The 26935-nt window shown below is 44.2% G+C and overlaps 1 protein-coding gene across 1 annotated transcript in view; it reads right to left on the bottom strand.

Annotated features, from left to right (window-relative positions):
• The window catches only part of LOC119231943 (stimulated by retinoic acid gene 6 protein-like), a 30163-nt gene extending 7174 nt beyond the window's left edge, over positions 1 to 22989 (bottom strand). Inside the window, exons 1-12 of the mRNA XM_037493782.2 lie at positions 22872 to 22989; positions 20293 to 20385; positions 19042 to 19117; positions 17006 to 17106; positions 14922 to 15052; positions 11452 to 11572; positions 9954 to 9999; positions 7572 to 7700; positions 4878 to 4948; positions 3430 to 3541; positions 1586 to 1739; positions 511 to 586 (exon numbers count right to left, since the gene is read on the bottom strand). Coding sequence (XP_037349679.1) covers positions 511 to 586; positions 1586 to 1739; positions 3430 to 3541; positions 4878 to 4948; positions 7572 to 7700; positions 9954 to 9999; positions 11452 to 11572; positions 14922 to 15052; positions 17006 to 17106; positions 19042 to 19117; positions 20293 to 20300 — 1025 coding nt within the window. The 5' untranslated portion in view covers positions 20301 to 20385; positions 22872 to 22989. The remainder of the gene's footprint in view (positions 1 to 510; positions 587 to 1585; positions 1740 to 3429; positions 3542 to 4877; positions 4949 to 7571; positions 7701 to 9953; positions 10000 to 11451; positions 11573 to 14921; positions 15053 to 17005; positions 17107 to 19041; positions 19118 to 20292; positions 20386 to 22871) is intronic.
• Between the last annotated feature and the right edge of the window lie 3946 nt (positions 22990 to 26935).

Genomic DNA, 26935 nt, shown 5'->3' with positions numbered 1-26935 from the left:
GAAAATTCCTGGAAGGATGCAAAACAAACAAATGGTAATGCTTAACTCTGGGCTCTGAACAAAAGAAAGACTTACTTTAGACTAAATTAATTTTTATAAAATTAAAAGTGGGTGTAGGTTGGAATAATTTCAAGAAAAAAAAACTAAAAAACAAACACTGACACATTCTATTGCGGTCCAGTTTGTAGTGCTTTCTCGTTCATTATTTCCCCAAAATTATATTTCTTAAGTTGTTTTGTTGAGTCTCAGCTTTCTCAGCTATAAATATGGAGGTGAAAGTATGCCTCAGGTTTGTAGTAAAAATCAAAAGAAGATTCTAATCACAATAGCTAGTGTGTAGTATTTCAAGTCAAGAGTTTTAGACTTTTTGGTTTTCTCGGTTTTTTTTCCTGCCAATAGATGTGGTTGTCCCTGCACTGGGTATATTTTCCCACTACTTGGGAATTCTTAGGGCAGTCTTCAGGTTATTTCCTGGCTGAAGGCACACAGGTACTCCCAAAACCCTCTTACCTGTAGCAAGCCAAAATGTGGAACAGATAGCTCACACAGGTGAGGGAGGCAGGCAAAATGGTCACCACCCAGACTCCTGAAATGGGAAAGGTGATAAGAGAGAAAAGCCTGAAACATTATTTTAAAAATTCAGAAACTCACATCAGTAAGGTCTGAGCAAAATATTATACTTCCTCTAACACATTCCTTGTGTAAAAAGTTTTGCTTATATATCTGTTTAGCTCAACCCCACACACTCCTGATATTCTTTTTTTCCTGCACAATCCTCTTCTTTGATGTGACTATTTCCAATGTACAGTGAGTAGGGGGAAAGAAAATTGTGGTGTATATACATTTCAGGTCTTGTAAATCCTTATAAAACATTAAGAATTGAATTTGTAGTTGTCACGTGGGGAAGAGCAGGGACCCACACGCAGTTAAACAGCAATCCCATGCCAACATAGTTAGCTCATGAGGTCATTAGTACCCTTCTAAGAAGAGACAAGGGAGCGCCTTCCTCTCCCTTTCTCAAGCACATGGGGGTATAAAGGGATGACAGCAAAGCAGGAGGCAGGTCCTCCCCAGACACCGGACCTGCAGGCACCTTGAACTTCCTAGTCCCTAAAACTGTGCAAAATAATTGTTTGTTGTTTGTACCACCCACTCTAGTTTGTTACAGCAGCCTGAACTAAGACAGGAATAACATTTGAATGATATAAGTGAACCATTCATATGGTCTTAAAGAAAAGTTGAAACTTGGTGTTTTTTTTTTTTCCAAAGTGAAAAACACATGTTGATTTTAATTGTTCCATTGGCATCAAAACAAAATAAGTTATTTGATATGAGGAAATTCTCAGGACATGTTCAATTCAGCCCCAAATAGAGATCAACAAAATGACCTGTGACCTGATGCCTCTGTCTTTCCACCATGCCAAGGAGGCATATGTATCAGCTTGTAACACATTTTCTCTAAGACCAGTCACCTCATGTAGTAATAGCAATACTGGCAGCAATAATTACTACAGGTGTACACTTGCCACTAGTTACAAGTCCGTTAGTTTCCCACTCAGGCAACAGGAACAAAGGATGAGTTTACCTTTGGCGACACTCATCAGCTCTTTCACCTTCAGGATGACGGGGGTGAGGGCCCCGGTCTGGTTCACAAAGGCGATGTAGCTCTCCAGTTCACTTTCAAACACCTCCAGTCCATCTCTCACATGCACAAATATGCAGAACTCAATGACAATGAACTGGGGACACAACAAATGTTTCAAGTTCTCACCTGAGTCCAGCTCAGAATATGAGTAACATATGTAACTCGCATGGGGTTTGAGGTCAAAACTCTTTGAAGTTCAAAACTCAGCTTTAAGTAGACTCTGGACACATGCCATATCAAGATGAATGGGATTGACTTCTTTGGAGACAGACATCAACACAGACTCTGTTCTTTGTTGTGTTGTTTGCAAGACAAGGTCACGCAAGGGCTTAAGGAATCATCAAATGTTCATTTGGAGTGAAATGAATGTCTAAGTTTGAATAAGGTGCGAACTTGGGGACAATTCCAGTCCTATCTCTCCCAGCTCCCTACTTGAATGTTGGCAGTAACCAAATTAGAGAAGGAACTGTTTGCTGTACTGTCATGCTTATTCACGCCTATCACCCCATCATCACACCATGATGCTCCTCATCATGATGTCATTGTTTATAGAGTTCCTGTTGGGATTTTATTCCACCAACCGAATCTTGTTTATCTCTGAAATTGAAATTGAGATGCTATGTATTCAATTAGCTTCTCAAACTAGAATAATCACTACAATTCCAGGGCTATTTCAATATTTGGAGACTCCATCCCATATCTTCTCTCCTTCTTATAGATCATGGGCTTCTCCCAAGCCAAGACTCTGCTGAATCATCTCTCTTCTTTCATCTAATGCTTGGTATCGAGGAGGCAGCCACTAAAGATTAAAGAAACTCAATAACTCCAAGTGAGATATTTACTGTTACAGAGAACTCTACTTGGTTGTTTTTCCCTTCTTTTGCGCACAAAGCTGGACCACATTCCCCAACCTCCCTTGAGTGAGCTATGACCACATGACAAGGTTTCTGCCAATGGAAGAGTTGTGAAAGGATGTGTGCCACCTCCCCTTGCACGTGAAAGCCTTCCACATGCAGTTCTGTATGTGTTTTCCCTTCTGGATCAGAGGGTGAGGGTTCTCAGCAATGACGAAGATATTTAATGGAAGAATCTGCTGTTTCCCAAACCTGAACACCCATTCAACATCATGATGTGAGCAGAAATATCCATCGTTAATTCCCTAAAACTTGGGCATTTACGTGGTACTTCAGCATAACCTAATGCATTAACTTAAAACTTAATCACAAGGTTATTTTACATCATCCTAGCATATTTCAAATAAGCAGAAGACAATTTGGCCTTACCATTTTTACCCACCTTTCCTATTTTGACTTTGCTTTTGATGGAGATAATTACAGTTCAGATTGTCCTCACTTGACAGTGGTTCCTATGGGATTTCTGCTTCATGTTGTGTCTCTTTATATCCCCTTTCTGTCTATCTGTCTCTAATTTTAGGGCCAATGGTTTACCTTGAGGCTTTTCTAGGAAACATATATCTAAGAAGAAGGTTTTTGCCTCAGTTTTTTGGTTTGTTCAGATTTTGACTTCTTGTTAGAATGGAGTGATGTCTTACAAACTCTTTACATGTAGAATTGGAAATCAAAAGTCTCCATAAATGATTCAATTATATTTGTTATTAATATTCATTACATGAGTCAAAATGTCCTTGGAGAAAAAATGATGGGGGTCACAGAACTGCAGTATTTTGATTACAGAGATTCCATTTTGACCTAGCTTCTAAGAACAGCCCTACCCTAGCCCTACCACTTTATAAAATAGTAAAGGATTTTCTACAATTTACTTACAAGGTACAGGCAGATAAAAGCTAACACAGTGGTTCCAATCATTCTGCTTGGGAACTGAAAACAGGGATCCCATTCATATATCCTGGTTTGGAACCAAGACTTTTCTCTCTCTCTGTAAATGAATAAATACCAAGAAAAGACAGGTTGTGGTTAGTTTAAAAAAAATACCTGATTCTTTTGAAAATAACACCATCTGGTAGATTCCACAGTTTTCATTCACCCCTTTCCTTAAGTACAGAGACTCAGTTTTATTTGGTGCAGTGATTCACCAAAATAAAAAGCTGTAGTTTTGACCTCTGTCAGTTAAGAGTGACCAAGACTAAGTATAGGTCAACTAGATGTGACCAGTGGTATGGTATGGGGCTTTGAGGAGGATGCTCAGGTGTGTCCCACATAACTAGAGGGTACCCCACTGCCTTTCTTTTCTCCTGCCTGTTCCCTGAAAATGCAGACATGGTGGCTGGTCTAGCCTGGAGCCCCAGCATCTACCTTGATCTGTGAACAGTTCTCACGCTGGAAACCATTAAGACTGGGGCACAAAGACAGTAAAACTAACAATGAGGGAAGCCCAGGGTCAGTATGGACTCCCCCCTCATAATTATTTTACATAAGGAAGAAAGAAATCTCCCTCTTGTTTATACCACTATTATTTTGTGTTTGTGACATATGGAGCCAAATGCAGTTCTAGTCAAAGTACCAGCTTTTCACTGTGTGACCTTGGATTAGACATGACCTTTCTCTGAGACATATCCTTTATACATAGTAGCAGTGGCAGAGGAAGGTATGCTTACCCCTTAGGATCACTTAAGATCAGGTATTTTCACCTAGCCAAGAGCTATATTTTCTTTTATTGGTGATGGCATCTCAGTATTTCTCTGAGAAGTCACTCTTTCTCTACCATCAGGCTGAACAACTTCCTGATTCCAGAAGTGAACATGTGACCCAGGCTTAATCAGTTTACTCCAATCATTTAGCTACAGTAATTGGTTCTGAGAAGGCAATGTGGTCCAATATGATCCAATGAAACATACAATGGGACTTTAATTTGAATTATTACTAAGGAAAATATGTCTTTCCTGTGAGCTTAAATCAGAAGGGTATAAGCTTAGAGATTCTGGGAGCCACCATGGTAGAAGCCTGACTAACTATGAGGCTAAAAAAGAAAAAAACAGAACTGAGGGGAGATATGGGAAAAATGAATGAAAACTAATGGTATCGATTAAGCCCTTGGATCCACCTGTGTCTGAAACTGATTACTTCTAGATTTTTGGATTATGTAAGAACATAAATTTCATTTTTCTTTGATCTACTTTAAGTTTCTGGTATTAGCAAATAAAAGCCCTGGCTAATACAGTATCCTTTTGGTCATCTCAGGACCTCTCACACTCTCAGAGTTCATCACTCTGGGTGCAAATACTGAGGCGTGAATAAACCCAATTTTGGCTTACAGCAGATGAGGCTTCCTCAGGAGCCGTTTGACATGGTCTGCCTGGTGAGCTTCCAGGAAAGGTTTTTCTTCCTATAAGAAAAGAGAGAGACTTATGCTTTGGCCCACAAATCCTGGTTAGGTTTTGATCCTTTGAAGTATCAAATGTTCAATGGGGTGGAACTTGAGGAAAAGCTGTGTTTTTTAGGCTGAGCCATTCCCAGACACTTGATATTTCTTGAAGAGGAGGCAAGGTCCCATCTCCTGTTTACCAAGTACTCACTTGCAGGAAATGCCAGAGGTACAGCTTTCCTTGACTCTTCTACATACTGATTGTATTAGTCATTATTTTGGGGTCATTTTTCCCTATGAGATCTGGTGATTTCCCATCATAATTCAAAATATTTGTGGGATGAAAAACCCAAAAACTCAGTGTTTTGTTTTGTTTTTTAAAGATTTATTTATTTATTTATACAAGCACTGGGTACAGTTAGAAGCGCGGGAGGGTGAGAGAATTCACCAGAGCCAGAGCGGGAAACAGAACAGGCAGACTGATGAAATACACTGCTGAGGGGAGCAGCGGGCAGCAGGAGTGGTCTGTCGCGCCATGTGGGACCCTCGCCCAGCGGCTGGGGATGGAAGGGGCGCTGCAGAGGCTGTGGGCAGCTTCGCAACCCAGCGCTCAATCTCTGCGCCACCAGTAAGGCCAAAAAAAACAAAACAAAACAAAACAAAACTCAGTGTTCTTATTTATTTATAAATAAGAGTTTCTTTTGATCATTTCTTGTTTTGCAGGATTTAAAGAAATGAACTTTAATGGTATGTTTTCTTCATGTGTAATGAGCATTCCACAAGCCATCTATTTTGCCATATATATATAAATATGTAAATTTTACACATGAAATAAAATCTTATATATCACAGATGTTGGGTAGAGTACAAAATATATGGTTATAATCCTTTCTGGTGAGTGATGTTGACAAGATGGAGGAACAGAAGGTTCAAGCCCCAAAATCCCCACAGATGGGCCTCCCCTGGTGGCGCAGGTGGTTGAGCGCCACACTGTGAGGCTGTCCATAGCCTCTGCAGTGCCAGTTCCATACCAGCTGGCTGGCGAGGGTCCCACACAGCGCAGCAGACCTCTCCTGTCTCACCCACTGCTCCCCTCAGCTCCCCTCAGCAGGTATTTCATCAGTCTGCCTGTTCTGTTCCCTGCTCTGTCTCTGGTGAATCCTCTCACCCTCCCGCGCATCTGGCCTGTACCCTGGTTCTTGTATAAATAAATAAATAAATCTTAAAAAAAATCCCCACAGATACACCAATTTTGATAAACATCTAGACTAGATTACCTTTCTGGGAGTCCAAGAGTCTAGTCAAGAGGCTCCAGCACCCCACTGAAGCAAAAATCTTTAATATGGATGCATTAAGAGGCTAAGAAGAGCAGTTTCACCTGAACAACACTACCCCTCCCCAAGGAGTCTTGGATCAGTGCATACAGAGACACTTGTGGCCTGCAATTTCTCCCACAGAGGACAGTGAGAATAAAAATGTAGAGTTTTTCTATGTAATTAAGTTTGTTATTAACTTATCTCAACAAAAGACAATTATAAAACATTTTATCAAAGCTTCATGGTGATCACAAAGGAAATAACCTATATTACATATACAGAATATAAAGGAATCAAAGTACAATACTGCTATACTTATATGAGACAAAATAGGCTTTCAGTCAGAACTGTTACAAGAGACAAAGAAGGTCATTACATGATGATAAAAAGTCTAATTCATCAAGAGGCTACAGCAACCATATATATACATACCCAATATCAGAACACCTAAATATATAAATATCAACAGAGCCGAAGGGTGAAGTAAACAGCAACACATTAGTAGCAGGGGACTTCAATACCACATTTGTAACAAAGGATAATCTAGTCAGAAAATCAATAAGAAGATAACTAACTTGAACAATACTATAGATCAAATGGATCAAATAGAACATTATGGAAATAGACACATATAAAACATTATATCCAACAGCAAAATACATATTCTTCCCAAGAGCATATGGAACATTCTTCAGGACAAATAATATGATACACTATAAAACAAATGTTTACAAATTTAAGGAGATTGAAATGGCCCATATCAAAATGGCCCATATCAAAGCAGTCTCTCTCCTAGGTATCTACCCCCAAGGTATATATGCATCCCTAGATGCACTAAACCCTAACAATTTGACTATAGAACTGAGGCTACCAGAGGGGGAGAGTAAAGGTTTGAGACCAAAGAGAGGAGATACTTCATTGGACTGTGGCGGATGAGTATTGGGGTTCTGGTGGCAGTGGCTTGATAACTGACATTGTAGGAGTATGATGCTACACCTCTAAAACATATACAGAGCTGTAAATCAATGTTGATAAGCATAGAAAAAATGGGAAGGAGGAAGAATGACAGTCTCAAATGAACAACCTAACTTTAAACATGGAGGAATTAGGAGAAGAAAAATAATGGTTAAGAGAGAGCCTCAACAATGAAACTGGCTGGGTTCTCATTTTGTTTATGCTACAGACTAGCTATAGGACTTTGGGCAACACAACTCACTTCTCTGGGTCCATGTTTCCTAGTAAAGAGTGGAAGAACTAATGATAATACCTACCTTGCAGAGCTGCTGTGCAGAATAACCTTTCAGGATACACACAGGCTTAGTACTCACCCTCCAGAGCTCCCAGCCCAGGTAGACCCTCAGAGACTTGACAAACATGTGCATGAAGCGGGCCAGTAGGAAGGTCAGGCACAGCAGTGAGGGCCAGTAGAACACAACCGCCTCATACCTGCCCACAAACTGCAACAGAAGCAGAGCACAGGGTATGGACTCTAGGCAGGGCAGGGACGGGTCCTAGTGAAGCTGGGGACAGGAATCTGCCTTCTCTGCTCCTATTGAGGTCTGCTCTGAGTTTGGAGGCCATTAGTCAATCCCTTCTTCCCTGGTGCCACATCATTGGAATGAGTAGTGAACTTGGAATTCTGAAGCCCTGAATTTGATTCTCATCACTCCCATTGTATTTGATACAAAGGACTTTCATGCTTCTTTTTGTCATGAGATATTAAATGCTCCCTTTGGAAAATACCCCCAAGAGAGAAAGAGAGAGAGGGAGGGAGGGATGAAAGGAAAGAGGGGGCCTCCCCGATGGAGCAGGCAGTTGAGCGAAGCGTTGTGAAGCTGTCCGTAGCCTCTGCAGTGCGAGTTCGATTTCTGGCCAGCCAGGAAGATTCCCACATGGCACGGCAGACCTCTCCTGTCTTGCCTGCTGCTCCCCTCAGCAGTGTTTTCGGTCCTTCTGCCTGTTCTGTTCCCTGCTCTGTCTCTGGTGAATTCTCTCACCCTCCTGTGCCTCTGACCTGTACCCCAGTTCTTGTATAAATAAATCTTAAAAAAAAAAGGCGAGAGGGAAGAAGGTAAGGGGAGAGCAAAAGAGAGAAGATGAGGAGGTATGGAGAAAGGAAAGAGGGAGAGAGCATGAAACAGAGGGAAGACAGAAGGAAGGCCCACAAGTGCCACCATGTTGGGGGCAGCATGAGCTGCTGTGAGGAACCTCTCAAGATGGCACCTACAGTTTTTCTGTTTTAGTTCCATTTTGATGAGAAGAAAAAAAGTGGGCTGAAAGCAAAGAAGTGGAAATAATACTGTCCTTTAGTTTTCATTACTTACTAGTTGGTTTCATGTTTCATTACATTTCCCCTGAAAGGACATCAGCGTTGATGTTGTGAAGTTAGGGTGCAGGATAAAGATATGCTGAGTTTCAGAGGGTGCACCTCTCCCCTTCATCCGCCTCTCTAATGTGTGCTAACAGAGTAGATGTAACCACTAAATATTTCATTGCCTTTTGTCTGTGTCTGTATCCACAGATATTATAAACTGAGACTGAGCCAGATATACAGGTCTGCACACATCAGAATATTTCCCAACCTGGTTACAAATTATTTGCAAACATCTGTTCCATTCCCGCATAATAGTACATAATTTAAAGAACCAAACTTCATTTAAACTCTACCAATTTACTTGACATTTTAGACTCTTTCCAATATTTCATTTTTATAAATAGTGGTTCCATGAATATGTCTGAAAACATGACAGCAAATCTTTATGATGACCCTGGTCTGGATTCCACACCCCAGGATTTTTCACTAGTAAGTCAGGTAGGTCCCTGAGCCTCACGGGGGATGATGCTAACACACTGTCTGCAAAGTGCCTTGAGGATTTGGAAGCTCATTTGGGGCATGGAGCTTAGAAAAACACTCAGCACATGGCTGTTCTTAACATTGTCTTCTCAAGCCCTGCCTTCTCCCTCACCTAACCATCAGCATTTCCAATTTCAAAGGAATCTTTGGAAATGAAATTGTCCAAGGCTACAAAAAAAAAAAATACTTGTGATCTGAACTCTCAATCCCATGAGCAGAGCAGTCAGAAGAAGGGCATCTGTGGGGGCAGAGGTCCTTCAGAATGCTCTCCACCCTAGCACAGCACTGTGGAGAGAAGGCCAACCTCCAACCCTCACTTTCCAATCGGCCCCCTACACTCTCCTTATCACACCATTTAATCCTCCACAGTTACTGAACTTAGTAGCCCATCTGTGGGCTACTAGTTGGGGTGGCCTCCTTGTGTTCCCCCATCTACCTAGTAACATTCCTAGGTACAAAATGTGTCACCCCTCTTTCATCTTGTTCTTTTTCCTGGGGTACTGGGATACAATTCCAAGAATGACAATGCATAGAGAAGTAGAAAGAAATAAGCATTGGAGTCAGCCATATCTGGTCTCAACACCCAAATCTGCTACTTCTTAAGATTTATTAACACATTTGGGTCTCAGTTTCCTCACCTGTAAAATGTAAAATGCTGAGTGCCCCTACCTTGAGGGGTTGCGTCAGCATTGACAGCGAAAACATCACTTTGTGAATGAACATGTTATACAGCTTCCCTTGTGTACACATGAGGAAGCTGAGGCCCAGAGAGTGGCAGAGACTTGTCCAAGGTCACACAGAAATTTGGCCAGGTGATAGAACTGAATACCCTAAACACAGCCCAATAGGGACTCACCTGCCCATGGGGACACTGTGTAATGTGAAGGATGGTGACAACAAACCTGCACAAAAGAAACAAGGCTTAGGGCACTGGGCTCCCTCCTAGACCCCAACCTGTGAAAATAACCCAGATTCAGATCCCACTAGCCTGGGAGTTAGCTTCCCCTCCCCACCCTTCCTGGTGGGGTGGGGGGTGGGGATAGTTCCCAGGCCTCTGTGTACACCCCACTCATTTCAGGCACCAAATAGGTGAATACGACATTCCTTTAATAAGCCCTCATGTGCGCATAATTCCAGAATCCACATCGGCAGAGCAAGAACACCCTTGGAGACCTCATCCTACCTCCCCTGTCGCTCATGTCAGGAGATGGAAGTCCAGAGAGGAGAAGGGAATTGTCCAGAGTCACACTCAGAGCCAGGACCAAGACCCAGGTCTCCTGACTCCAGCATCTTTGCTCTTTATCCCAAGACAGTCTCATTTGTCAACACTGCCCCGAGGAATGCCTGGGGCTTTAGCCCTGCTGGACATACATCCCTGGCCACGTTCCAGCTGGGTTGTACCCCCATGGCCCTGAAGCTGCTGAGCAATTCTCATCACCATCCTTTCCTCCCCTTGTCAAACATCTGTCAGAGGCCAAGCGATTACCCCATCTCCATTCAATCAAAACCTGACTCCCTCTCTTTTAATGTTTTAAAATCACGTCACTTGCAAAATTTGGAATTTTAGTCAGTGATGTGTCAGTTGCTTGTGAGCCCCTTCAGTTGCCTATACATGGGCCAGAGGAGACCTGCCTGCAAATAATTCTGTAGAGGAGAAGCCAACCCAGTAAGGAGCATGCTCTACAGCCCAGGAAATGAGCCTCAAGGCTGGAGTGTAGAATTGTTGATGGGATTATTCATTCAGCAAATATTCCCCAGGGCCAGCCGAAGGACAGAGAGTTCAGCAGGAAGGTCACGGCCCCTGCCTCGGCAGTGACGATACATGAAGGATGAGCATGTGCACATCTCGCACCAGACCAAGTGGGGGAAGCCAGTCCACATGGGGAACAGCAGATTACAAAGAGGTCAGAACACATGACCATGGGGCTCTATCTCATTTTCCAGAATATTTCCTTCTCATAGTGGGGATGTAACTGCATGTTTGCTGAATCAATCTGTCTTATATGACTAGGGGTGTGTGCTGGAGACTGTAAGGAGCAGAGAGTCAGGAAGAGGCCAGACTGTGAAGGACATGAATTCCAAATTGAGGTGCAAGGACTTTGTCCTCGGCCCCCAAGTGGTTTACAGAAATGAATTTCTCCACACCCTGACTTCTAATCAGGAGCAGGCTCATGTGAAGTAGACAGAAGGCTGAGCTGGCCTCAAGTGCAGTCCCAAAGACGGTAAGCTTGGACCACCCTGCCCTGGACATCAGTCCTAGATAGAGGTGCCCTCCAAGGAGAGCTCTCGGCCCTGGCCTTTGTCCAGTCAAAGAAGTCACAGGAGGACAGCCAGGCAGGCAAAGTCCATCTTACCATATCAGAGAGTAGCTGAAGCCGAGGATGGAGCTGACCAGCCGGAACTCTGAAGAGAGGCAGGCAAAAAAGGGAAAATGGGACAGACCCACTTCGATACCTCCGATGAGCAGTACAAAGGCTGGGAGAGACAGGGTCAGAGATGCTGTGAGTTCTTCTCATGGGCTCAGGGAGTCCCAAGGAGCACTGAGCTTCAGGCTGACTTGCAGGCATGATCTCAGGACCCAAAGAAATGAAGCACCAGCTCAGCACAAGGAAGGAGACAAAAATGTCTTTCATTCATTTATGCAACAGACCCTTCCTGGTGCACCCTGCATGCCAGACACTTGCTAACTATTAAAATGAAAAGGACTTGGTGCCTGCCTTTTATCAGCATAAAGATTGCATAATCACTGAGATCAAGCACTACCCGTATACCACCATACCAACACAAAAAAGTAGTGATGTGCTATGTGCCAAAAACTCTTTCCAATTATCATGTATTTTAAATATAAGGCAATGATACTGTTTATTCTGCTACTGACTGGCTCCGAGATGGCCTAACAGGATCCAGTATGTCAAATCATGCAAGGTGACCTTTACAACGTGTCTGCATTAAGCTGGGTCCTGGACTAGACACTAAAGACACAAAGGGAATGAACAAGTTTCTTGCTTTGAGATGCTTGCATTTCAATAAGGAAGGCAGGTAGGAAAGTAAATGGTGTGATATGTACAGCCATATTTGACCTAATTTAGGGACAAGAAGAGGAAGCCAGATCTCATCAGGTGTCTGGGTATGAGGGAAGACTTCCTGGAGGTGGTGACTTTCAGCAAGGCCATGCAATATAAAAAAGAACATGCTTCACTGAAAGGAGATAGCTAACTAGGGTTGGTTAGTATTTGTGTGGTAGAGAATTGACAGGAAAGGACAGTGGAAAAGGAATAGTTGCTGTGAGGATGGAAGCACCAAGAACATCACTTTTAAATTTACCTGCATTTCCCCCTGCCTTAAAAGCACATAAAGCAACTAAAATGGTAAGAGCAATAACCCAACATCTACAATGAATTTGGGTGACAAGGCCCATTTGAAGCAGAGGGGGATAATCAACAAGTCTGAAGGCTTGAGATCAGAAGAACCCAGAACTGTCCATGGAATTGAAGCCAAAATAATAACTGAAACTGGACAAGGTGCTAACAGCCTGACTCTTAGGGGAGAATAAGCGACTTTAGTAAGGACCTAAGATGCTGGGGCTTGGGGGAAATGTGAACTCACTTTACTAAATATCTCAGTGCCCCCAGGGCCAGCACCCCCCGCACAGAGTAGAAGCTGCAGGCAGTTAAAATCCAAACAGGATTTTAGCTGCAGGCAGTTAAAATGACAAGAGTAGGAACTCTAGGAGCTGGGGGGTAATAGGTCCAGATAGAAGTGGAGGGAAGAAGCGAACTCAGAAACATGAGGACATAATTAGGCTACATAAATGCAATCACTTTGGGAAAACAGAAGAGGCAACTCTAGTAATGTCAAGTAAGAAATGATTCTGGCTCAGCCAGGGGCTCAACATCATTAGTCTTTAGGGAAACTCAAATCAAGACAGCCATTAGATGCCACTTTTTACCCACTAAGATGAATGTGACAAAAAAAAGAGAGTTGACCCGGAAATTGAAACCTTTGCACATTATAGATCAATGGAACCAAATACAGTTCAGAAACAGACCTGCACACATGTGGCCAATTGATTTAGACAAAGGTGCAAAAGGCAATTTAGTGGGCAAAGGACAGGTTTTTGTAACAAATAGTGCTGGAACAAATGGATATCCAAAGGTTAAAAAAAAAAAAAAAGGAACTTCACTCTGTATGCAAAGAAATTAACTTAAAATGTATCATAGATCTAAAGGCTATCCAAGCTTTCAGGAAAAAACAGTAGAAAATCTACATGACCTTAAATTAGTCAGATTTCTTACATTGCACAAGCATGATACATAAAAGAGAAAATAAATTGATTTTATCGAAGTTTTAAATGTCAGCTCTTTAAAAGAAACTGTTGATGGAATGAAAATTAGGATAAAATTTTATAGTTTATAGAGCTGATAAAAAAGCTTACATATAGTTCATATAAAGACTCTTACAACTTAATATGAAAACAACAAAGAAACCCACACTTTTGAAGTAGGTATGTAGTTTGAACAGACATTTTACCAAAAATGGCATAGGAATAGTAAGTAAGCTCATGGAGATATGTTCAACATTATAAAAATGTAATCACAATGCAAAATTTGTATTATAAACATGCAAAATAAACCACAATGAAATATCACTATATACCTCTTAGAATGGCTAAAGATCAAAACCCTAATCATGTGTTGTCAAGGACAGAGAAACTGTAGCTCTCATACACTGATGATGGTAGTCTAAAATGGAACAATGACTTTGGAAAAGTCTGACACATTGTTTAAAAGTAATATCTATTACACGGTCTACAACATGATTCAGTTATTGCACTCACAGGTTTTCAACCAAGAAAAAAGAAAATGTAAGTACATATTATCAAGATTTGTAATGTTCACAGCACCTTTATTTATAATAACCAAAAGCTAGAAATAAATCAAATGTCTATTGACAGGTAAATGGATAAGTAAATTGTGGTAGATCCATATGGTGGAATAGTACTCAGCAATGAAAAATGAATGAGTTTCTGATACACGCTAAACATGTTTGAATCTCAAAATAATTGCTGTATGAGAGAAACCAGATTTCCTAAAAGAACAATGATAATTCCATTTATATAATTCATAGGGATGAGAAGAACAGATTGCAAGAGGGAGCAAGTTAACTTCTGGGATTATCTTGATTGTGTTGATTTTATAAATATAAAAATTTATCAAAACATCAAATTGTATACTTCTAAGAGGTGTATAGTGGTGATCATTTTGGTTTTGACTTGCATTTCCCTAAAAACTACTTTGCAGACATTTGATTATATAGGCTTGAGCCCCTAAGAGAGATCTGGGCTGGACAGAGAAGTTTGAGAATTGCTGTATTAGTGCTGTATTAGTGAGGTTTGAGAATTGCTGTACATTAGAGTTGTTTCTTCTGAGAGAACATGAAGCCTGGGGAGAAAAGAGGCCTCAGACCAATCACCAAAGAATTAAGCATTGGTCCTGGAAGAAGTATCCTAGGGTTTCTTGATATTACAAAGACAGCCATGGTTATAACTAAGGCAAGATTTCAGGATAGATGATGGTGAACCTACTTTCTGAGTCTTTGTTCTACTGTGTATAAAGGACCTCTGAATCTAAGTGGGAAAAGGGCCCCACAAACTTTGAAATTTTGTGAGCTAGACATTCACCTTGGGCAAATACCAATCTGGGAAGAACACTGACAGTTCAAAAAGCAGTGAACCCTAACTCTAATCCCAGTGTACCCCTGCTATGTGGTTTCTAAGAGCAAGAATTTTCCATGATGGAACTCCCAGCAGCTACCTCCCATGTACCTTTGGCCCACTGTGGGAACTGCAGGGGCTGGTAGCCTTCTGAGAATAAGAACATGACCTTATTGGCTGTGGCCCCAAAGGCAATTCCATAGGACCATCGGTTACTAAAGGTGCCCACGAAGTCCAGAGGTCTGTGAACAAGAAAAAACAACTCATGAAGGTGACTCATTCCCAAGTTCATCTCCATAGTGCTGACCCCACCGTGAGGAGGGATTACTGGGTAGTGAAATATTCATTTCAACTGATATTTCCCGAGGTTCACTGTTCCAAATCTGGGGCTAGGCACAGATTCAGGCTACCAGACTGAGGAGTCCTTGAAGAGCTCCAAGCCTCAGGGGACACAAGCAAGGACAGCAGTAGCCATGACAACAGCAAAATGGGCTGAGACACAGGCAATACGGCTCTAGAGACCAAAACAAGGGGTCTGCTCCAGCCACTTTGGGGGAGCCTACCCCGCATCAGCTGCCATCTATGAGAGATCTTCTTTCCCATAACCCGGTGAAGGCCTGGATGTCATTAGCTGTGCTGGTTCCATGGGATTCTGCCTTCCTAGCCTCAGCTGACTGGATTCTAGGGGACCTGCTGACTTTGGATGAACTTATCAGATGACTAGTCTTGCATTTTGGATTTGTGACACTGAGACATGAGCCAGCTAGCTGTCAAAATTATGTATTGGAAAGTTGTGCCAAGTTGGGATCACAGCCAGTGCTAGAGGCAGCTGAGGTTTTAGGAAAGCAGAGAGAGCCTAAGTCTGATGATAAAGTCAGATGGCAGAGAGGAGAATCCCTGAGGGACCCCTGGTGTCACAGAGAAAAAGAGAGAAAGAAAGTCTTCTAGAGATGTCCATCTCAAGAGCTCCCATTCCAGGATCAGCCATGCCACTTTCTGTGAAACCTCAGTAACTTAAAAAAAAAAATCCTTTCTTATTCTTTTATGTAAATAAACTTATATGGATATTTGTTTTTCTAACCAAAAGAACTCTGTCCAGATCAGAGTCCCAATTGCACTTGGCAATTGACAGGCCCTCCTTGAGAAACTCCTGGAGCTGATGTGGATGATCTTCTTTATCTACCTGCCTCCATCTTTCTCTGCTTTCTCTATGCCTCAAGCAATGAGGTTTTGACCTGGCAGCTTGGGAAGGGCTGATGGCTCCAGGGGGCGTCTCCAAAATGAGCCCAGCAGTTACTCTGAGCTGGTATGTGGGGTGCTTGGATAAGCAGCTGGACTTCTGTCCCCTGAAGCCCAGGTTACCCTCTGCCTCAATCCTGACATCCAAGCTTCCTCTTTCTCTCCAGAGCCCAAGGCTGAGTCCTCAGAATATCCACACGTTTGAGCCTGCCTAGATTATGACACTGAGGGAATCACAGCAAAAATGAAACATGCTTGGGTTAAAGCTCTTGCCACGTGTTAGCCGTGTGGTCTTAGGCAAGTCTCCTAACCTCTTGGAGTCTGAGTTTGCTCTTCCATGACATGAGAATAATAACCTCCTCCATGCTAGGTTCACAAGAGGCTCACCCAAAGCAAATGGTTCAGTGCTTGGGTCAGAGTGCACTAAATATCAATATTAACTGCTTTATTTGATTGTTAATGTTGATTTATTTTATGTTATTGCCCTCTGGTGAGGACATAGAGATAAACAATTAGAACACAAGGAAAAATGCAGTAAGGGTAGAGTGACTAAGAATGGCAGAGACAGAAAGACTCTGAAAGTTCCCTGGCCCAGTGGCCTGTCCTGGGGCACTATGGCCCCATCCCAACAAGATGGCAGTCTGTCACTGGAAACAGGAAACTCTCTTCCTCCTGCTTCCTGAGGTAGCCATAGTGCTGAGTATGTGAAGTCCTTTCCCAGAGTTTGAGATGTTTTAAGAACATCCGTACAGCCCTGGTGATGAGGTGAGGGTGCAGTGGCTTGGAAGCCAATTCAGAACTGTCTGAGATTTGGTTGAGGCAAGGAGAGGCAGGTTGTTCATTGTAAGGTAGAGGCATAAAGGGAGGTAACTGGGAGTTATCCTGGTCTTATACTTGATGTTGGCCCCAAACCCAAGGTACCCCAAACTGTTGTGATTGACCTTTGCTCAACTCACATGATGATTCCAAAGTGGCTCCCCAGGAAGTGAGAAGTATCATCTCTCTGTCTATGGCACTCTCGTTTTTGGAGAAAGGACAAGACCAAGATGATGAAGACCTATTAAGAAAGAAGATGAGAACGTCAGTGGGAATAAACATCCTTAATGTGGTCTCAGTGCCCACACTGGAAGCTAACGCACAGGTGAGCAGAGGACTCAGAATGTCTATGACTCACCAAACACTAAAGTCAGGGAGCTAGCTGAACTCACCCTTCATCTTCCAGAATGTTCTATATTGAACTTTCTTTTATGTTACCGCAACAGACATGGGTTCAAATCTAGTTTCTCCCCCATACTGAACAGGAGGGAGACTTAACTTCTCTGAACCTAAGTTTCCTTACTTCTCAGGTTACAATTTCTTCTTTGTTTTTCCCTGCAGGTTCAGTCTCAACTTGCTTGAAACTATACTTGCTGTCTCCATTTCCTTATCTCTCACTTGCTCTTCAAATTCCTACCCCGGCTTCTACCCCATTACTACACGGAAACAGTTCTTGTTGCTAATTACTTGCTGCTCCACCCTATCAACTTTCAGCTCAAATCTGGTTTCATCTTTCAGCAAGATTCCATGGTGGTGACCACTTCCTTTTCTTAGAAACCTGTAGGCATCTTCTTTTAGACTTCCATCAATCATGATTTTCTGGTTTTCCTCCATTCCTTCTGGGTCTCCTTTGCTGGATCTTTCTTTATGCAAGCAGTAGTTTTGGAGTTCCTCATAGTTCAGCTCAAGGCCCATTCTTCTGATTCCAGGTCTTCTCTTCCTCAGTGACCTCATCCATGCCCAAGCTTTCAATGATCAATCCACAGAAGATTCACAAACTTGAATCTCCAGCCCAGACCATGAGCCTGAAGCTGTTCATCCAACTACAGAGTTGGCATTTCTTTTTGATGTTTTGAAGTTTCCTTAAATTCAGCATGTCTTGGGGCTTCCCTGGTGGTGCAAGGGGTTAAGACTCAACCTATGAATCTGTCCGCAGCCACTGCAACACGAGTTCGATCCCTGGCCAGGGAGCAACCCACTAGGTGCAGCAGACCTCTCCTGTCTCGCTCACTGCTCCCCTCAGCAGTGTATTTCAGTCAGTCTGCCTGTTCTGCTCCCCACTCTGTCTCTGGTGAATCCTCTCACCCCCACACCTCTGGCCTGTACCCCAGTTCTCATATGCATAAATAAATCTTTAAAAAAAATTCAGCATGTCTTAATTGGGACTCATGATTTTCTTCCCTGGCTTTCTTCTAACTTTCCTTAACTCGTGACTAGCAGATACCATCATCCTTCCAGCTATGCAAATGAGTAACTGAAGAAGTCAACCTCAAATTCTCCCTCTCCATAACCTCTAACCAACATATTGCCAAATCCTACTGTTTTCATCTCCTGTACATCTTGAGTTGACCACCATAATGTACGGTGAACTAAAGACCCCCACAACCATCTCCTAATTGGACCTCCTTTATTGCCCGCCTCCAACCTGATCTCCACATAGCAACTAGAGTGAAAGTTTCAAACCAAATTTGATCATATCACCTTCATGCTGGAGACACCAATTACCCCACTGTACTAAACATGAAGACAAAACTTCACACAGAGCCCTATAGGACTCTGCCTGGTCTGGTCCTGCTCCATCTCACTAGCACCCCCACCTCAAATCCCCACTCCAGCTACAGATGACCTTCTCATTTCCTTCTTTCTCCCTCTCTCCACAAAGACATTGCGTGTGCTCTCTGCTCTGTCTGAAATGCTCTTTATTTCATCTTCTACCAGACAAAGCAGCTCCATCACTGCTTTGTCAGAAAAGCCTTTTTCATTCTCCTAAAATCCAGTCCCTAACTCTTCTGCCTGGGTTTTATGGTACATGATATAAGAAAACAAGTTGAGCCTTGGAAGGGTACTCAGTTGATATTTTTCCCCCGGCTTATTCAGGCCCCTCTGGGAGCCTGCATATAGAAGCACCCCAGCCCCCCTTCTCTCCCCTCCTAGGCCCTCCCCTGCCTCTACTTACTGATGGAATAAGGGAGTAATGGAGGAAAAGTTCCATGTCCACCAAGCTGGCACAGGTGCCATTTAGTGGTCTGGTTCTGAAAAAAAAAAGACAAAAAACACATTCACATCATCAGCCACTGCAGCAGTCATTGACTTTTCAGCTTTGAGTGTCACTATCAGGAGTCTGGCTTGTGGGCCACTAAGATCATATGATCTTTTTAAACTCTGCTTTCTCAGAGCCAGGGCCTCTCATCTGTGATGTGACTCCCTGAAATGGATTAATCGCCTTCCATATTTCTTTCTCCAGCCTGCTTATCCGTGGAACTGCCCTGCTAATTGGATCTAATTCCTTCCTTTCTTGAAGACACAGTCAAGGACAGATTCAGGTTCTATGAGGTCCAGAACTTATATAATTTGGATATCCTTTTCAAATAACTACCAAAAGAAATCTTATTTTTTCATACCTTATGGAAAACATGATCATGAGAACAACTAAGTTCTCTCCCGGCCTCCCAGAGCTTTGGAAGAGTCCCATGCAAAAGAGTGTCCTTGAGATGTAAGCTTCACTAATTAACTTCCCAGGAAATCAGCCTTGAGACATGGGCTCTATAACTAGAGGTTAGGATGTATCAGCTGGTTCCTGACCCATTGTTGGGACAGAACAGGAGTTATCTGGACTACAGACCATGGACTTTGTCTTCCCCAGGCCTTATCAACCCTCACACTTCACTCAGCCCAGCTGCTTAATGCCACAGCTCCCCAGATGTGGGGGAGTGTGGGTCTCAGTCTGGTGATCTGTGAACTGAGAGGGTTGGACTGCTTGGGACTTAGCCACACTTTGGAACTCTTAAGAGACACAGGCACCACTGTACGAAGGACACAGACCCTCTGGGTCAACACCCTGGGTGCTATTAACTGTCTAGAGAGACAGAATCAGTTCATCCAGGTTGGGAACTGCACTGTCCATCAGGGCAGAGATGCTGAGGGATGGTCCCCTGGCCAAGTTATGGTCACTGAGGTAAAGAACAGTGCTTTACAGTTTATGAAACATTCTCACTCCCAAGGTCTTGCTGGATCACAGCAAGGCGAGGTTCACAGAGAGGCTGTCCCTTGTCCAGAGGACTCCAACATAGGTACTAACTTTGAGCTTGAGGGTGAGAGGTGAGGTATTAATTGGCCTTCCTGTCTGGCCTATATTTCTCCCATTTTCTCTCTATTTCTTCATCTGCATGTCCAGATTTCTGTTTATTCTCTTTTGCCTTGACCTTACCCTTCCATTTTGAGCTTTGAGAACAGTGAGGAATGGACAGCTCCAGGTGGACACCTCCTTAGAGAGTATGGATGTGGGTATTTTCACATGTGTCTGAAAAGTTAAGAGAGAAAGTCCATGAAAAACTAGTGCTGGAAGAAAAGATAAGCACCCGTTTTTCTACTCCCTACCATTCTTAAAACAAAGCAACAATCCCTTTTCACTTAATAAAATAACCATAAGGGCCTCCCTGATGGTGCAAGGGGTTGAGACTCAACCTATGAAGCTATCTGCAGCCACTGCAGCATGAGTTCAATCCCCAGCCAGGGAGCTACCCACATGGCACAGCAGACCTGTCCTGTCTCGCCCTCTGCTCCCCTCAGCAGTGTATTTCGGTCAATGCCTGTTCTGTTCCCCACTCTGTCTCTGGTGAATCCTCTCACCCCCCACACCTCTAACCTGTACCCCAGTTCTTGTATGCATAAATAAATAAATCTTTTAAAAAATAAATAAGATAAAATAACCATAACAATAGCCATGGCTTATTGAATATTTACCCTCTGCTGGACATGGGACTAAAGTGCTTACAGCTACTCTCCCACTTAATCCTGCACAACCCTACAGCATAGGTTGTCAGCTCCACTTCACAGATGAGAAAACCAGATGCCTGAGTTGCCCAGTGAGAGCACAGCAGCGCTGCATAGCACCACTTCTTACATGTCCTAAACGGGAATTTGTACTGTTACATGCTAAAATCACATTAAGACATTGATAAAGCTTCCATATCTGGGGCCCTCAGAGAGTCAGTGACCCATCTCTTCATGGTCAGACAAATCTGAACCACATGCTCAGGCCTGAACCCTGTCTTATGAGAAGGGCCCTGACAAGCTGGCCCGTGTTCAGGGAGATGACCATGATGGAGAGGAGCTCCTGGGAGGAGTGCGTGGAGCCCTGTGGTGGGCATGACAATGATTTCAAAAGAATGTCAGGGTCCCAGAGGGCACAACTGCACAACAGGGTGGGCTGAATTCTCTGCTTCTGGCGCAGAGCTATCATCTGAGGCCAGATGGCAATTGCTTGCCTCCTGGTCACCTCTTCTTGGATGTCCCATGGGCTCTCCAGTCAACATGTGCCAACAGAACACTCCTGCCAACCTGTTCCTCTAGGGGTCTACATCTCCGCAATGGTCCCATCAGTGACCTATTCATTCAAGCCAGAGATCCTCAGGTACTTCCCTTTTGAGTCACCCCAAACATATCAAATGCAGTCAGCTGGACCTCTCCAATCCCTGCTGAATCCAGATTCGTCTCATTCCCACTGCTACCCCTTAGCCTAGGCCACCGCCATCTCCTCCTGGACTTCACAATCCACAGTAGCCCCCTGCCTCCAGAATTGACTTCCAAATGGGCCTCCCTGGTGGCACAAGAGGTTGAGCACTGCACTATGAAGTAATCCACAGCCTCTGCAGCATGAGTTCGATCCCCAGCCGACCAGGGAGCAACCCACATGGCGCAACAGACCTCTCCTGACTCTCCTGCTGCTCCCCTCGGCAGTGTACTTCAGTATATCTTCCTTTTCTGTTCCCTACTCTGTCTCTGGTGAATCCTCTCACCCCCCACATCTCTGGACTCTACCCCAGCTCTTGAATGCATAAATAAATAAATCTTTAAAAAAAAAAAAAAGAATTGCCCCTCCAATCTGCTCTCCACCCTGACACAGAGGGACCTTCCCACAAGCCCACAGCTGGTCTCATCTCCCTCCTGTTCCTTCTCAGCCTTTATTGCTCAGCCCAGGAGCCCGCTGGAGAGAGGGCAGAAAGAGGCGAATTCTTTCAGCCTTTCTAATCCATGTCCTTTCACCCAGCTGACTTTCCCGCTCTGTCCTTCAAGCCACCCTCTGGTCATTTTCCTGTCACAATCCTTATTCCATTCTGCGCCCAGGCTTCCTCCTTCTCTCCCGCACCTGGAGTTCTTGGGATCTCCTCCTCCAAGTGACTGTCACTATGCCTGTCTGTCTCCACGTGATCCTTTTCTCTCTCCCATCCTCCATTGCATCCCGTAATAATCTAAACAGAGACACTAGGCCCCCAGAAAGTGATGGTTCTATTTTTGTAATAAGTTCCAGGATCATTAAGATTACATATTTTAAGCTTAAATCGTTGAGTGAGAATTCTTCATTCCTGACATATGGACAAGACTGGACATATGTCAAAGTCCTTTCATGTTCTTGTTCTCGTATGATCTTCATAGAGCTATGGCCAGGAAGGATAGGGCTTATTATACCTGATTAGGAGATGAGGAAACAGGTTTAAGATTGGCAGAAACCACAGGATCAGGATTCAAGCCTGAGGCCTCTGACACCACATGTGGGCTCTTCCCACCCTGCATTATGGGTCCAACCTTAACATTCACAGGAATCTGTTCAATGCCCCAAAAGCCGATCCCCAGTTCCCACCACATCAGCCTGCCTACAAATTAACTAAACTCTGTCTTTCTCCTGGTTTCCATTAACCACCAACACCAAAGACGACAGCTGCCAAGAGCATGTGGTGGTGGCTGTGGCTGCTCTAAGACTTACCTATGCCTGACTCTAAGACTTACCTGCACTGCCGGGAAGCATGCTGGTGGAAGGCTCGGCTCTCAGCGCCGGGGAGCAGTGTGCTTCTCCAGCTTGTTCTTCAACTTCTCTCGCCTCTTGGTTGCGACAGCCTCTGCTATTCTGATGTTCTGCCCAGATCTCTTCTCAGTATCCAAAGCGCTCAGAGAAAAGGCAAACATCCAGTCAAATATTTACTAGAGCAATGAGAATCAGCAAATCTCTTCCTTGTTTCAGAACACTGCTGGCTATTTTTTGGCTCTTCCCCCTTCTCATGCTGCCAGAGCAGGAAATTCCTCCTGTTTCCTCGCTCTGGATTCTTGCTATTTCTTTTTGGGCCCTACTGTGGGCACTGGCCCCTTGAGCTGCCAGAACTTTGCCGAGCTGTTGCAAAATTTATTATGGGCAATAAACTAGGACTCTGTCTCAAAGCAATAAAATAGGGAGCCAGGACCACTGGCTTCAGGATTCAACTTGGAAACAAAGCTACCTGTTTGCTGGAGGGAGGAACTGGAGACAAGTTCAAACCTGAACTCCACCTTTGTGGCAGAATCACCTTTGTGGCAGAACTCCACCTTTGTGGCTGACCAAGGGAACTCCTATTCCCATAAAGTGAGACTGTTGCTAGGAAGGGTCTTCCCAATCAGAGGCCAAATTCCCCAGTTCCCTGGCTTCCAGGGTAAGCATTGGACCAGGTCTCACCGATGGGATGTGAACAGAAGTGATGTGAGTTATTTCTGGGCCACGACACCTAAAAGAAAGTGTGTATTTTCTACCTTTTCTTGGTTGGATTTAAAGGCCCTAAAGGAGGTGGGGTCACAAGATGGAAGGAGCTTGGGTCTCCAAATTACCATGTGGAAGAAGCTTCCCTCTACCCCAACTGTCCTCTCACACATGGGCCTGTGAGCCAGAAACAAAGTCCTACTATGTGTAGCCAATGGGGGAAGGGACTTATTTGTCATAGCAGCTATTGCTGAAGAACCCATAAGGATCACCATGGTCCAAGTTCTTGATTTTAAAAATAAGAAAGCTGAGAATTATGGGAGGCAAGTGACTAACAGGACTAGCCATGCCTCAGAATCTGTCATGCCCACAGAACTATGCCAAGGGCCTGAGTAATCTCCTGGCACCATATGACTGTGTGCCCCAGACCACTGCTTACTGGACATAGACTGGGTGCCAGCCCCAAGAGCAGCCAATCACAAACTACATCAATTTGTTATCTGTGATGGATATACTGCCCTGCAGGTCATCTCTCTTAGGAATCTCACCATGAAACGGGCCGAGAGCTAAGCACTTGCTAGTGGGACCAAGAACCAGATGGTAGAACTTGTCCAGAAAGATGCAGTAATATAAGGACTGATCGAGTCCTAACTGGAGCAGTGAACAGGCAGCTCAGCTGACAGATGCCTTTATTTGCTCATTTAACACATATAATGGGAGAAGCAGTCTGGGGCAGCAGCTTAGTGTGCGACTTTGGGGGCCAATTCCTCCATTTGCTAGCTGTGTAACTTTGGCAAATTACAGTGTTAACTTCTCTGATCCTTGCTTTTATCTGAGATAAGCCTACTTCATGTACGAGCTGACGTGGAGGTGGAAATGAGCTAGCACACACTTAGGAGGGTGCCTGGGTATTGAACACAGCATGGAGTACATAGTCAGATCACAGTTAACTGGGTCCCTGTCCCAGAATGTAAACTCTTCTCTTTCCAGGCACATGGAGATGCTACTTCTTCCAGGAGGGCCCAACTGTGGGGGGCTCCCTGGTGCCACTGCCTAGTTTCAAATGGTTAAATTCTTGGATTATCAAGGTAGTTTTACTCACAATTGTACAATTCTTCTCATGTCATTAACGAAGAATCACTATTGAATTGCCACCAACTGCTCTGGGGAGATTGGTAAGGCCGCCACCTTAAGGTGGGAAGAAAGCTAAGAGGCTTGTTCTAAAGTGCATAAGCTGAACAAAGTCAGTCATTGGAAGAAGGACCTATTTCTAACTGACTCCATGATGCAGACATGGCCCCTCTTGAACCTGGTGGCAACCCCGTGTGTGAGACTTCATTTTCCCTCCCTCAGGCTTCCTCCTTTGAGCGCTCAATCCAACCACAGAACTTGACAATTAGCTGTAGAACATTTCAACATTTGATTTCTCACTGTCGTTCTAACCTAGGTAGTAAGCCTTTTCCAACATTACTTCTTCCATCCAATCTACAGACTTCCATCTTGGAGCTTCAGGGGCATTTGAATACTTTTGCTGAGTTCATCCAAGTTATTGATAAAAACACAGAATGGAGCAGAATCCTCTAGCACTCCCCTGGAGACCTGTTTCTCCAGGAGCCCTGGGATGGGGCTACAGTTGGGAGTGCGGTAGGATCAGGACAGCTGGCCACACCAGAACCCAGATTAGGAAGAGTTGCTGGATTTGACCCTGTATTTAGCAGGGTCCAGAGCTCTGGGAACATGACACAAGGAAATTCAACTGTGTGTCTCCACCACTGTGCTGGTTCCCAGGTGCTGGGAGCTTATCACAGGGCTGGCTTATTCTACAGACATATGGCTTAATTATTAAATTTAGAAACAAAAGAGCCCATATATCTCGATTTAATTCGATTTCTTCATTAAATAATACTGATGAATTTCTGAGGTGGATATAACCTCAGAGGCAATTGACTAGACCTTGACTGGAGAAAATTTTTCTCTCTGAAAACACAATGAAACTTAAAGTGCCATCCCCTCCCTCTTGGTCATAAACAAGTCTGGCTCCCCCTGCTGGTAGAATAAATGCACACGCCGCTAGGCATTCAGTGACCTTTACAACCTGGCCCCACTTTATCTTCTTGGAATAGATAAAACTCTGGATCAACCTACAGGACATCTGGATTGAACTCTCAGGTGCCATCTACCTCCTCCCCCCACCGCTTACTCATTCGGTCATGTCACAAATATTTACAAAGCACCTGCATGCCATGAAGCCTGCTAGTCCCTAAGGCTCAATGTTGTAGGGACGCAGCTTATGTTCCCTTCCCAGGCAGTAAAGTGCAAGATCCTGCCTTAAGCACAGTGTCCTCCCTGGAGAGGATTTTAGTGCCCGTATCTTATCACACATGGGATGCAGAGAATGAGGGAAAAGATTGCTATTCCAGAAGACAGACTGGGACAAATTGCCGGATGGAGCTGCGCAGAGAAGACAGGCGCAGCAGATCAGAACCTGCAAAGGCCATTTCTCAAGCACCGTGCCCAGGGAAAGGAGCTCTGGGCTGCATGCCTCTGGCACACAGAGCCTCCACCTGCACTCCCTCTCTCTGCCCTCTTTCCAGGCAATACCCACTGGCTGTTGAAAACTCAGTGCAGGAAGAACCTTTTCCAGAATGTCTAATTGACTCTTTCCTCATCTTTCTGTAGTAGAGTTTAATGCACTGAACTTGCTTCCATCCTTCTTGTGAAGCAGGTCACTTCTTGAAGCAGGTCAGCCACACAGCGCCTGGCTGACTCATCTGTCACCCCGGTGCCCTGCACAAGCCTAGCACACCTTGGTGGGGGCCCTCTGAAAGCTTGCCAAATGAAGAATGAATCTGTAAATCAACAAATTAAGGATATGAAGTAGCGAGGTGAATTGGGAGTCATCCAGTCCCCAAACAGGGGAGCCATCAGAGGCGTTATCACCCCTGCTTAGCATCTGAAATTCTATCTTTGCAGAGCTTCTCCTCTTGCCATGGTCCCTCCTAATATTGATATCTGTCCCCCTAAAACTCCCAACCCTCTTTCATGGGGCTTCCCTCTAGAAACCCATGTCTGTCTGAGGCCCAGAGACCACATTCATGTGCCCTTGGCCTGGATGAGGGCCTTCTATGCATAACTGGACTGCTAGGCTTATGATTCAGGTCTAGGGTCTGCTCATGGGGAGCCCTCTGCTCACCTTAGCTCCTCTCCCCGTCCTCTGCACAGGTTGCTCCCAGAGGGCGGAGAATGCTGGGCACCCTATGGGTTGCAGAAGGAATGTGTGGATAGGGGGGTTCACACCCACTTCAGCGGCGCCTGCATATGTATGGATCCACTCTAGGTGGGGTGT

The sequence above is a fragment of the Talpa occidentalis genome, unplaced genomic scaffold (genome assembly GCF_014898055.3).
Source record: "Talpa occidentalis isolate TD23 unplaced genomic scaffold, MPIMG_talOcc4v2.1 talOcc4.7, whole genome shotgun sequence".
In the NCBI taxonomy this organism is placed as follows: domain Eukaryota; kingdom Metazoa; phylum Chordata; class Mammalia; order Eulipotyphla; family Talpidae; genus Talpa; species Talpa occidentalis.
The sequence above is the reverse complement of the archived record's forward strand: the minus strand, read 5'-3'. Positions and strand labels throughout refer to the sequence as shown.